The sequence below is a fragment of the Pseudochaenichthys georgianus genome, chromosome 14 (genome assembly GCF_902827115.2).
Source record: "Pseudochaenichthys georgianus chromosome 14, fPseGeo1.2, whole genome shotgun sequence".
Classification (NCBI taxonomy): domain Eukaryota; kingdom Metazoa; phylum Chordata; class Actinopteri; order Perciformes; family Channichthyidae; genus Pseudochaenichthys; species Pseudochaenichthys georgianus.
Window position 1 is genome coordinate 38,190,291 of NC_047516.1, and position 14,004 is coordinate 38,204,294.

General features: G+C 43.0%; 1 protein-coding gene across 2 annotated transcripts in view; it reads left to right on the top strand.

The window, feature by feature from the left end:
* The window catches only part of opcml (opioid binding protein/cell adhesion molecule-like), a 497,827-nt gene that overhangs the window by 420,507 nt on the left and 63,316 nt on the right, over window positions 1-14,004 (top strand). For both annotated transcript variants that reach the window (XM_034099941.2, XM_034099940.2), the window contains one exon: window positions 996-1,121. In XM_034099941.2, the coding sequence (XP_033955832.1) occupies window positions 996-1,121 (126 nt within the window). The remainder of the gene's footprint in view (window positions 1-995; window positions 1,122-14,004) is intronic.

The window sequence follows — 14,004 nt, forward strand, 5'->3', positions numbered from 1 at the left end:
ATGATGGTATTGAATAATAGCACTCCTAATCATATTTAAGCTCAGGCTTTAACATCATTAATTCAAGGCTGTGAACACCACCACGACACCTCTTAGTCCGGTGCGTAAGCTGCTCTGAAGTAAAAAAGGTCCCATTGGTTTAAATAATGATGTATTCATAAAAAGGGAAAGTAACACTTAATGTACTTCTAATTTACTACCCTAGCATTATTGGTGTCTGTGCACCAAGCTGACCGTGTGCACACAGAGTGAAGACCTCATTCTGCTTCAAAATATGATGTAACAAAACAAAACAATTAAAAGTAAATATCCAGTGTTGTGAAGTTGCCCTAAATACATATAAATGTAATGACAATACGATTGCTGGTTGTGTCTACTGTACAACTCCAACCATTTTCTAAGTTGCAACAATTTAAATAATTTAGATTTGATTTAAATACAGAGCTAAACTGTCTGGAGCCACAAGGAATAAGGTAATGTGGAAGTATCTTCAATGCACTGCTGTCGTGTCCGTTTCACTAAAGATCTTACAATTAAGACGCCATTACATTACAGTGAAGAAGGAAAACATTGACCCTGGATTTCAGGAAATTACATTTACAACAGCACACACACACACACACACACACACACACACACACACACACACACACACACACACACACACACACACACACACACACACACACACACACACACACACACACACACACACACACACACACACACACACACAGAGCTGGTCCAGTCAGGGAGATGAAGTGTATCTTACTCTAAATCAGGGTGAAGCTTGTCTAATGGGCGGCGTGGCAGGATGCAGGATGAAGCAAATCAATCATGTATAACACCACGGCGAGCCGAGGACTGTCACGTGTGTCAGCTCGTTTCATGCTAATAGAGTCCCGAGCTTCTGATCACGCTGAATAGCAAGCCCTTTGCTCACGTGTCATTAATTAAGCAACAAACATCAATGGTGATTCTCTCTCTCCCCTCAGTACCCGCCAAGATCACCAACATATCGAAGGACGTCACGGTGAACGAGGGCAGCCCGGTCAGTCTGATGTGTCTGGGGGCGGGCCGGCCCGAGGCCAACGTCATCTGGAAGCATCACTCCCCAAGCGGTAAGCCGCAAGGTTTTCTTTTCAAATGGATATTTATTCCTCAGTCTTAAAGTTGTCTTTTAAGAAAGACGTATTTAAAAAGAATACGTGCGGTTCATACAGGTTGAAACATGAGATTAAGAGCAGCATCCAGATATTTCTGTTCGCAGGAACAGGAACAGGATGAATGGGAAATGAGTTTGCCAACTTTGTAGTAGGTGGGAAAGGAAATGTTATTTTTTCTGATGCTTGGAAAATCTGTGTGTTGGTGCATGTTTATGTTATCTATTTATAAAGCTCAGCTGGGTTTCTCTGCAATGTGTTTTTTTCATACATGTTCATCATTTTCTATTCAAACTGTGAAAGGTTAATTCAGGAATGTCACGGCAACAGCATTACCTCGGTGTTGAGGTGACTGAACCCCCCTCCTACACACGGCCTGATGTTGACATCACACACACACCTCCACTGCTTGCTTCACATGAGTATTCGCCTACGTCCATATCAGCCATTTACCTCCAGCGGGCTACGACTGTGTAGCTTTTGTGTTAACATATCCACCATTATGATGGAGACTGCTCGGCTCTAATCTATTGACTGAGGCTGTGTATCTTTTCAACTTGGTGGATTGGAGGGGTGGAGACGGCTCAACCTGTGGCCTGACAGCAACCAACTCCAATCCCCGCTGCTTTAGTCTGTTCCGGCCTGAAGGAGAGCCAAGAAGCTGTGTGTGTGTGTGTGTGTGTGTGTGTGTGTGTGTGTGTGTGTGTGTGTGTGTGTGTGTGTGTGTGTGTGTGTGTGTGTGTGTGTGTGTGTGTGTGTGTGTGTGTGTGTGTGTGTGTGTGTGTGTGTGTGTGTGTGTGTGTGTGTGTGTGTGTGTGTGTGTGTGTGTTCTAATTGTGTCGGCTGCACGCCTCCCACTGAGCTTTTAGCAGTGTGAGTCATGCGCTGCCTCTCTGTAGCATCAGATGTTCAGCCTCCAACATGAATGCTCACAGCCCAGCTGTTCCTCTCCTCCTCTCCCTCTCCTCCTCTCCTCTCCTCCTCTCCAGCCAGCAGAGTTTGGTTCCCACAGCCCAGTGGCTCTCCTGCACCTCAGCATCCACATCTCCAACCGTCTGTTTATGTGTTACCCAGTTTTTACTTTGATTTTCCCACAAAACATGTTTCAAAGTGTGAATAGTAATCACATCGAGGGTCAGTCTTAATGAAGGATCCACACCCACCAGCCAGATGGTGTCATTAGCTCTGACTGTGAACTTGGTTACCTCCCTCTGGGGCTCTGAGTGTGATGTTTTTGATAAACATATAATTTGGCACTTGTTTACCACTGAAAGCTAAAATGATCCCCTTTAATATTGTTATGTTTCACTCCAATATTAGCTGCTGCAATGTGTTGCTAAATGTGGATACAAGTTGCATTACGTAATGATCGGCCTTTACTGCTGATGTCCTGCTCAGCAACGTGACACAGTAAGGACAGAGCGAAGGAAACTGAAGGGCAGCAGTATTAGAATGACATTAGGGACATACATTTATATTTTTCAGTCAGTCACAGACAGTCAGAAGGTTTTTAGCAGGGAGCGAAACGGCAATGTAGCTGCTTAATGTCTTTGTTTACATGTCTCGTAGTTTACTCCATTGAGTGTTGACAAGAAACACGTGTAGACGAAATATGTGTTTGTTTTGATGTTTTGAGGTACGCAAAGGCGCGTAGTGAGACAAGTGACGTTATGCAATTCAGATGTTTGCCGCGCATGCGTACCTGCATTAGTTATGTGTAGGGTTGGGTATCGTTTGAATTTCCACGATTCCGATTCCGATTCTACTTTTCGATTCCGGTTCTTAACGGTTCTCGATTCCGATTCTTTGAGGGGCAGGGTAAAAAATGATACATGCTTCTTCCACCAAAAAAAATTACATTTATTCGAGAAACTTTTACACAGGTTAGTTTAAAGTAATATTCACATTAATCAGTCTGTTTATATTTACTGCTATGTAACTTTAACCTGAGAACCACTGAAGCTACAACAGTCCAACTTTTAAAAACAGTTCTTGTTGAGAAAAACAAGCATATCTGCCTCTCAGGCATACCGGGAAGAAATGTTTGAACATTTTGAAGTAAAATGCTTCAATCTGGTGCACTTTAAGCAGAATTACTAGAGACTAGATCTAGGGGGTACAACTCTAAACACCCATATGAAAAAGATCGGTTTACATTTTAATAATTAAATAACAAATAGCCTACATGTAACGCATTTTATTTTTTTTGTTCATTCATATCTTATTTTACTATTTTATTTATGCATATGTTTTTATCTCTCCAGTTTAAAACGATGTGTCTGGTTTACTGTCCTATAGTATACATTGGAATGATTTCAAACCTGTTTTATCCCAATCATTATAAAAGAGTGCCTTGGAAATATGTGTTTACATAAATTGTGATCAAAACGTTTGAGACCCACTGAGATAACTTAGACTAAAGTGAACTATTTAAACCCTCAGAGTCCTTTACCTCACTGAGCTGAAGTCATCAGCCTCTCAGTATGACTGGAGAGGACTCTCCCTCCACATTATTGTAGAAACATCTTCTTCTTATATCCGTCAGAGCAGCTAGCGCCAGATGCTAATAACAACAGCGCCCTCCCTTTCTCCCTAGCTCACTCGCACTTTGGCTGTGAGCTGCGGTTGCCAGATAAGCCAACATCCCCCATTTTAATCACTTGCAGCGCCCATCGTACAGGGCAAATGAAACGTGTAGCCGGGGTGAAAAGGGTGTTACATTTACTTAATTATGAATGTTGTTACATCAAGGCCGAAAATTAGGATGAGCACCAACGGTCAAACATTTTTTTTTTTCTCCCAGAGCTGGCAGCGAAGCGCCTCCACAGATCTGGCGCCCTAGGCGAACATCTATAATGCCAGTGCAACGGGCCGGCCCTGGTCTCAGGTTACACTGTAGGAAATGTCCCGCCCCGCTGCAGTCATGCAGTAGGCTACGGAGAGCGGCGAGAAACATTTCCTCAGGAATCGAAAAGCGGAACCGAAATTCACATTTCTAAATGATGCCGTTGGAATCGAAATGTTGGAACCGGTTCCGGTTCGGAACCGGTTCTCGGTACCCAACCCTAGTTATGTGCGTACCTGCATTAGTTATGTGCGTACCTGCATTAGTTATGTGCGTACCTGCATTAGTTATGTTACAAATTAGGTGAGGCCCTGAAGCCTCCACACTTTATGCCAATAAATCCTGCAGTACAGATGGTGACACGAGTACAAGTTGTGCGGGGAGGGGCGGCCGATACATTTGTAGCTCTTTGGAAGCTAACTTAAAGTCAATTTAAGCTTCACCTTTATTTTGTACGCAAGACTCAGTCCTCATTTCAGCTCAGAGGGGAGTATACATTATTCAGCAGTGTCCACTGAATCTCTGGCTGCTAGCCACTAAAAGGATTAGAAGATATATGGTTGAGGGAAAACAGTTTATTTAGGCGACAATGCTTTATGGATCCCTTCATTAAAGTGGAGAGGTTGTGAATGTAATCGCTCTCACATGTCAGTTTGTGTCTCTGCTTTTCAAATAGCTGTGGAAGATGGATCGGATGTGTGCTGTCCTTTGGAATCGCTGAGCGTTATTGTTATTTAATATCTGTTACAAAGGTCACAGAACAAACACTGACGTAACTCCAGTTGTATTTTCGTGTTACAGGAACACATGCCCTTCTTTCACTCATGATCTCTGTCGGATAGTACCAGCACATTGTTATAGAGAAACATATCATAGCAGAAGGATGCTTTTGTATCCGTGCCCGAGCTCACCACATCAAGCCTAACCGTCAAATCCATTTCAGAAACACATTCTCACAGACATCATGACTTTGGACCTGCAGCAACCCCCCCCCCCCCCTCCTGCAAATGTCACAACAGTCAGTGAATCAGTGGAATGCTCCAACAAAACCCTGAGTGCTGTCCTGGATCTCCACGCCCCACTGAAAACGCGAACAGTCAGCTTCTCCCGCTCAGCCCCCTGGTTCACTGCAGAGCTACGTAGCGTGAAGGCAGCTGGGCGTGTACTCGAGCGGCGTCTCGCACGAACTGGACTCACTGTTCACAGAGTATCAGGATCATCAAAAAACCTACTCAAAGTCGCTCAAAAAAGCACGGTCACAATTCTACTCCGACATCATCAGTAACAATTCTGGAAACTCCAAGCAGCTTTTCTCCACTATTGATCATCTCCTACAGAATTGTTTCATTTGAGTATTTGGCTACATGTTGCTGGAGTATTACCAATGTGCTGGAGACATCCTTTATCTGTGAAAAGTAACTGCCAGTCTATGTTTTGTAGCCATTGTACTAAACACGCTTAAAAGGGTAAACATGTAAAGATATGTCTAATATAAGGTGATTATGAACACAGTAATAGCTCAAGTTAAAACACATAAGGCTGTTATATTTTGGCTTGGATGAGAAACATATGAAAAAACATATATATAGAAGGATTTAAATGTAGTGTCAATGCTTTTGAGCCTGATAGTCAGGCGATTTGGGTACACAATAAACTGTATACACATTTGCGGGGCTTTCCACTGACTGTGCAGAGAAGGACATTGTTATCAAGGTTACAGAGCTAAACAACAGAAACTATATATTATTTTGACGCATTTTAATGGAACAACAGAAGGCAATTCCTCACACAGAGCCAAGTGTGATGTTGTACAGCAACTAGGTTGTCAGCAGCTACAAATGCCAGCCGTCATTTCAAATGTCATCATGTTTATTTGGGATTATCAGGAAGCAGTTTCTGAACTGTATTAACATCTAAATCAGTCGAGTTTTAGTCGCCCAACATTATCCTTAAGAGGCGGGGGAATATATAAGAGATTAGGTTATCGGAGAACAGAGATGAAAGGCAAAATAAGGCATGCAAGGGTTACAATAGTTACATGGTTGTTCCCTGTCGAGCAAACACTTTACTTCCCATGATGGCTGACTGTTCCAAAGAGTCATTTCATACCAACAGCCTCTCTGGAAGCTGCTCGACTGACGGTTTCCTTTGTATTGATTACTAAGGGTTGAGAGATGCACATGCATGGAACACATCATGAGAATACGCCCCTTTAAGTAGTGCTGGGTGAGATAAGGTAAGGGCAGAGTCAGTCAGACTGAACAATGATACCAGAATAAAACATGGCTAAAGCTAAATGACTTACTGTATGCAGTAGAGCAGGTGCTCTGTGAACTATTTAAGAACGATAAGTCCGTTTGGTTGGCGGTATCGTGGCATAGGGGCTAATGCGTTGTTCTCAAGATCAGGGGTCAGCATTTCAATCCCACCTCCTGACAACATGTTGGGTGACACTCTTGACCCTACATTTCTCCCGTAGGCTGCCATGTAATGAAATGTATGCAAGTGGCTTTGGATAAAAGTGTCAGCTAAGTGATATTTATTGTAATGTATATCAAGTATATTTATTATTATAAAACGGACAAGTCAAATCAAGCAATCTGACTGTTCTTAGCCGTGATAGACTGAGCGTATACCACGGGTAGAATTATAGTTACTTTTCACAACAAGTCAGTATCCCTCCGCGTCTGAGAAATACTGTATACAGTTGGGCTGAAAAGCAAACTGTAACGGGGCAGAAACCCTCCTTTTTACGCAGCGGTCCAGACATAGACATCAAACAGCAACACATATCCAGGGTGCAGTTCCTTTGGCATAAGGGCAGGGATATCTAGATACTTTCCAAGGTTTGACAAAATGAGTTGTGCTACTTTTAAAGCAAGCAACGATGTTTTCAAATCTGTAATCAAAGAGGTCCGCAAAAACGCTATCAACCAATCAGATTGCTTGATTTGACTTGTCGGTTTTATAAATATAAATTTCTTCCGTTATGAAACAAACTTACAAAGCATAAGATGGAAACATTTAAGATTAACTTCGACCTCCGGGGGGGTCTTACTATGGAAGAGTGGATTGAGGAGGGCCAGGCCCTCCCATTTGACATTCCTGCCCTCCCCCAATAAACACGATTTTTATTATTTATAAAAAAATTGAATTATTTTTTTTTTTAATTATAAATAAACTGTGAACTTTTATGCTACGATGTATGTGATATCAGATATTAACTAAAACAAAAATGTGCAGGCTACGTCAAATAAATTCATGTGTCTGTTGTGATTGGTGATTCGTCCACATTTAGACCAATCACAGCGTCACACTCTGCCGCCTATTCTGGATGTGCATTCTGTCGACTCCCATTTATGTTTGAATTACAAAATGGACATCAGAAACTGGCTTAAAAGGTCTAAGGATTTATTAAAACAAAATAGCGATGTAAGAACTGCAGCCGATGGTGCTGCTGGCGACCCTGCACCTGCCGCTGCAGCAGCACGCCTTAATGTCACGAGCTGGACCTCGGCAAACCCCGGGCTGAGTTAGCGAGCCCAAGCCTTGACTCATCAAGGCGGCCGCCACTAACGCTGTCCTCCGAGGCACAGCTCCGTTTGCCCCTACCATCACCACCTGCGTTGCCACACCCTGTACCACACCCGCCAGCATCATCATCCTCCTCCTCCTCCTCCTCCTCCTCCTCCTCCTCCTCCTCCTCCTCCTCCTCCTCCTCCTCCTCCTCCTCCTCCTCCTCCTCCTCCTCCTCGTCCGTGCAAGTGCCTCCACTACAGACGCTACCTCGCAGCACATCAACAGGCAGCCTACTATTGGGCCAGCTCAACCGCTCAAAGACCAACAGCCCCAGATGATCTTGGGGTTAATAAACCCCACACACATTGTTTCAAAAGTGGTTTCTATGTTTCCCTTTATTTGTGTATGTATTTGCGATAAGTGTGCGTCTTTACGCAATGCTGTTGGCCTTGCTGTTTGATATATATTGTGCCGCAGGCCCGCAGCACATGACGGTTTTGTGTGCCTTCCCATGACAATCATATGCCCACCCTTTAGATGTGTTCTGGCGCCCGGTCTGCTCTGTCTAATATGTTCGCTAGCTGTTAGTGGTGTTGCATAGCAACCACCTCGAACTATGTTTTGTGCAGAAGGCAAGGGAGGGACTATTTTTTGAACTATATTTTGAACATCATTATTTAATAATAAAAACTATTTAAATTATAGTGTTTTTTCTTTCATATAGAGTGGCGAAGTTACACCCATCTACTTCCGGTCCATGGGACCTTATTTCGGAAAAATAATGTATTGAAGTCAACGGAGAGAGAAAGATTATCTTTCGATCCCGTTTGAATTGTGCCATGAATTACACATATGATGTTTGTCAATCTTAAAAAAATCATTTCCATGTAAAAAAAGTCACAGTTTGTCGTAAAACTGTTGAAATATAAGACTATGAAAAATACGCAACTAGAAAGACTACAAATCCCAGAGTCGCGTAAGTGATGTCACAATTGTTTTCCTCCACTAAGAGATAGCTAAGATCAGCTGGCTAAGATAAGATAACTTTAACAAGATGCCTGTGTGCTTAGTACCAGGTTGTTATCATAGCAGTATTGGGTCTTGCTCGTTCTTTCGCTTCCCGTCTGATGAAAGGACCAGGGGGGTATACTGCGAAGCAGGATTTTCGCTTAGCCGGCTAAATTCAGGGAAAACTCCGGCTTTCCGGTCATCCGAAGCTGGTTCTCTTTTTAGCAGGCTAGATCTGCATGGTAATATATGCTAAGCAGCTAACCTGGTCGGGACCAGGTTAGGTTGCAGGCTAAGAGCTCAACTCAGTGAAAGCACCGCCTGCTGACCAATCAGAGCTCAGTGTGCGGAGTTTAAAGCGATCAAGTCATATTACAGGAGAAAGGAAATACAGAAAAGCTGCCGTCGCAGGAAAGACGGCCGGCAAAAATCACCGACTGTGTGAACGTGAACATTAATAGAATATCACCTCCATCTTCAGAGCAATCTGACTATTATAACATTAGCGTTAAGAAAGCTTACTTAAATATCGGCCACAACATAAGTAACCGGATCAGAGTACATTAAGTACAGTCCGCGGCATATCACTTCATAATGTATCATATATTTTATTATCTGAGTCAGCTGAGCCGTATCTGGCCGTGCAACACTCACAGTGTCACAGACTGTATGCAGAAGTATTATTTTAAGCAACACATTAAGTTGACGAAACACTCGAGACAAATGTAATTGAAGTCAGATCGTGTTTTAGACGGGGCAGTGATATCATAAACCTGTTAATGTACGCATTCAAACACTTGTTCTGTTCCCAGCTGTATTCACCTTGCAGGTGCAGCTCTGTGGCTTTGATCCTGATCAAGTGTTTAAGTCATGGATGTTTAAAGTTTAACTTCTTCATTTTTGACTAGTATTAAAGTTCACTTTTCATTCAGGAAGTATGACGCTGCGCTGTCAGTATGCTACTCCATGTTTGTGATTGGTCGAGTGCTCCAGATACCACCCCTTTCATGTGAACGCGCACCTAACTAGATAGGACACGGCTGGCTTGAGCGATCCACTTGATAACCAGCGTCGTAGGACAGTTTAGCGAGAGCGCGTATGTTTTGGATTAAGCCAACCGGCTAACTCAAACATATCCAGGTTAGGTTGAACCAGGTTCGCAGTATAGGCCCCAGGAGTGGCTGGATCAAGTTAGCTACCTAGCTAGTAGCTAGCACGTTAGTTAGCATTAAAGCCATGTAATTTTATTAGCCTTAACATGAAGTAACATTAAGTAACACAACATGTTAAACAGTAAGAGTAGTAGTCATATTTCGTACAGTTCATCTTTTGGAACAGGGCTCGAGCTTAAGGACGTCCCGTCGTCCCGGGGCAGAAAAAAATGGTGTCAGGGAGGATAAAAAATCATTTTGGGACGAATTTGGGACGAGAGTTAAAATAAAAATACCCTGCTAACTCTACTACAAACGCCGATGAAAATGAAACCGACTGCACGTTTTGTGTTACACAGTTATTAAACCTCCTTGTCAACATAAACACACATGCACAAAACATTTAGCAACCAGCGAAATACACACACACACACACACACACACACACACACACACACACACACACACACACACAGCTGTGCCCGCGAATTCCTGGCCTGCAAATGTGCGGGTCTAGCTATGTACTGAGTGTGTGCAGCGCCATATATCTATTATATGGCTCTGAGTGTGTGTATTTCGCGGGTTGAGTGATGTACAATGGCATCCCGTGGAGGAATTCTGAAATGTGTTACCATTAATTACAAAAACGCACAGCAGAACCAGACCCTGGAGCGCCGGCCTCTTTATTTACTTACTCCTCTTCATCCCCTATGGGTAATAAGGCTGAGATGAGAACTCTCCATCGTATTTAGTCCTTAGCAATATGCTGCCTCTCCCCATGTAGGGATGGGTACCGAGCCCCGGTATTAAACGGGCCCCGGGCCGGAATTATTAAAGACAGTGGTAACGTTAAGCTCCGACGTTATCGGACTTGTTATCGGTACTGGAGACATTTAAAAAATATATGTCATATGTGTTATTGATACATAAACATTATATCGCAGTTTTATTTTCGCCAACTCCCTTTCTAATATGCAATAAGACTACAACATGCGTCTATGATGTATTTTCGAGCTTTCCAATCCAGATGAGATCTCTCTCCCGTCTGGGTGCGAGGGGGCGGGGCCGTTTGGAAAGGTCTCCTGACTGTGTTACAGACGGTCATCCTGGTTAGTGGTTACTCTGGGTTCTGTCTTCAGGACAGTGTTGGATTTTGTTGTTAATTGGATGGGACTTGATTGGATTCAATATTAGAGTCACTTTCTCGTTTATGTGTTTTTTTAAATATATTTTGTTTGACTGATTTCCTCAAATAAAAAGGTTGATGAATTATCATCTAATGATTTGTATGATGTTTTATTTCTGTTAAAGGTCGCTTTGAATGATTTTAACTACTGATAATGTAGAAAAACTAATATTTTAATTCGGGACGGTCCACATTAATTTCGGGACGGCTTAGACTGTATTTCGGGACGGTTCAGGGAGGATGGTGACAAAAGTTAGTCAAGAGCCCTGCCTTTGAAGAGTACTGTCACCGGTGTGATCATTCTATAATACACAATTTAAGCCCGGGGGAGAAATGCTAACGCTAGCATCGGCGATCGCCGATCTTTTCTACTTCATGCTATCTGCACAAATGGTTGACATTAAACATTAAAAAGGTCAGGCAGTTCAGAGAGAATTAAAGGCAGGCAGGCAGGCAGCTTTGCATGACATTCTTCTGGACGTGCTTCATTGTGGTGATAGTGAGGGTAGTCAATCGTTTTGTTGACAAGACAGTAGTGACGGCCATCTTGGTGACGTGTGTTGTTCTGCGAGACCAGAGATGTAGTTCATTGAGCGTTTCACACAAACAAATGTGTTACTTCACAGTTTTACGACACATTTTTTTTAAAATTGATAAACATCATATTCGTGGCACAATTCAAACGGGATCGAAAGATAATCTTTTTCTCTCCATTGACTTCAATACATAATGTTTTCGAAATAAGGTCCCATGGAGGTCCACCGGAAGGGGAGGGAGGGTTTATAAAAAGCTTTGCGTCGGGCCGAACCACTTCCCTTAGCTGTGATATGTGATTGGAGGCGTGTGGCGCAGTGGATAGAGCCTTGGTCTGGGGATCAGATTGTCACAGGTTCAAACCTGCAGTCAGCATGTCGTTGTGTCCCTGAGACACTTCACCACAAATTGCTCCTGTGGGGATTGCCCACAGTATTGAGTATGTAAGTCGCTTTGGATAAAAGCGTCTAACATGTAATATAATGAGCATATACCACGGCCTGTGAGCTATTGCTTAATTATAGCTCAACTTAACATCCTGAATGAACTCTCAGGCTTCTCCCCAAAGCGTACTTGCTCAAGGGATTGTGAATGCAATCAAAACAATCCGATCAGATATTTATAATTTTACATATTAACCAAGCTAACATTTGATGGGAGCCTCCTGGTGTGTCTCAGCTTTGACATTCAGTCAGGAATCAATTCTACTTGCAAGTGACTTTCATAAATATACCTACTGCTTGAAAGGCAGTCTTATAAGATAATAATAATAATAATAACTTTAATTTATATAGCGCCTTTCATCAACCCACGGTTGCTTAACAAAGAAACAAATAAGGACAAGATATAAAACAGGTGGCAGAAATGGAAGTGTTACATTGCAGGGGGGGGATGAAGACATATCTACAGTAGATATAGGGCACTTATACACTTACCGTGTTTGGTGCTGACTTTGGGATATTCCAGTTGGATCTGGACCAAAATTACCAATGGGAAACCTCCTGAACCACAAACTAGGCCAGCCTTTTTTGGATAGTTTGGACTGAAGGAGTTTAAAGGTCCCATGTCATGCTTTCCCGGTTAGTACCTGTCCCCTTGTGTGTTATGAAGGTTTGTATGCATGTGAACGGTCTGCAGAGTCAAAACCCCTCAAAGTACAGGGCAGGAGCTCGAACAAGCCGTTTAGGACAGAGAGTGAATACCGTGAATACACATACTTTACAGAGATGCTGTGTGAAACCAATGTGAGTTTGGAACATTGAACAGTATAAGTCTATTCTAGTAGACCTCAACAATGGAATTATGATCAGTAGAAATGGCCATGACATGGGACCTTTAAAAAAATCACCGGCCACTTTATTAGGTACACCTTGCTAGTACCGGGTTGGACCACCTTTTGCAGATTTGTCGGCTACACATCCATGAGGCCAATCTCTGGTTCCACCACGTCCCAAAGGTGCTCCATAGGATTTAGATCTGGTGACTGCGACTTGGTACCAAGAGGCCCAAAGTATGCCAATACAATCTCCCCCACACCATTACACCACCAGCCTGAACCGCTGATACAAGGCAGGATGGATCCATGTGGTTTACGCCACATTCTGACCCTACCGTCCGGATGTCGTAGCAGATATCGAGACTCATCAGACCAGGAAACATTTTTCCAATCTTCTTTTGTCTAGTTTTGGTGAGCCCGTGCAAATTGTAGCCTCAATTTCCTGTTCTTATCTGACAGGAGGGGCACCCGGATTGGTCTTCTGCTGCTGTAGCCAGTCTGCTTCAGGGTTCCACGTGTTGTGTTCAGAGATGGTCTTCTGCATACCTTGGTTTTCACAAGTGGTTATTTGAGTTACTGTTGCCTTTTAATCATCTTTACTAGTCTGGCCATTCTCCTCTGACATCAACAAGGAGAGAGAGAGAGAGAGAGAGAGAGATGAGAGAGAGAGAGAGAGAGATGAGAGAGAGAGGATGAGAGAGAGAGAGATGAGAGAGAGGAGAGAGAGAGAGAGAGAGAGAGAGAGAGAGAGAGAGAGAGAGAGAGAGAGAGAGAGAGAGAGAGAGAGAGAGAGAGAGAGAGAGAGAGAGAAAACATACCAAGGCATTAGAACAAAGTTCTTTACAAAGATAACATGTGTACTCCAAGATGTTGAATCACTGTCTGACCAGAATAAAACATGTACTTGGAGAAAATAGTGCCAGCAGCATAGAAGCAGCGAAATATGTGAGCGCATGTCACAGCCTAAGAGACAACAACAACACATAGCAGCTGTTCCTCTCAGCTCACTCTGATTGCTCCTCTACTTCATGTGTCTTCCTTTCTTTCTTTTTACATGTGATACTTGCGGTGAGCGAGCAGACAGCTGTTTGCAGACGATCGACATTGAGCGGATGAAACCCTGTGACTGGTGTGCACATATACAATGTAGGTTTCAGTTTGTCTCTCAATAAACCCATCTTTAAGCAAATCTAATGCAAGTTCAGGGAAAAGGAGTTCCCGTAGTTACTGACGACAGAATCTAGATAGGATGGGAAGTTCTCCAGTGCACTTGCACAGTCGCAATGTAAAACCAAAAGTAAATCAAATATGACATTTATCAA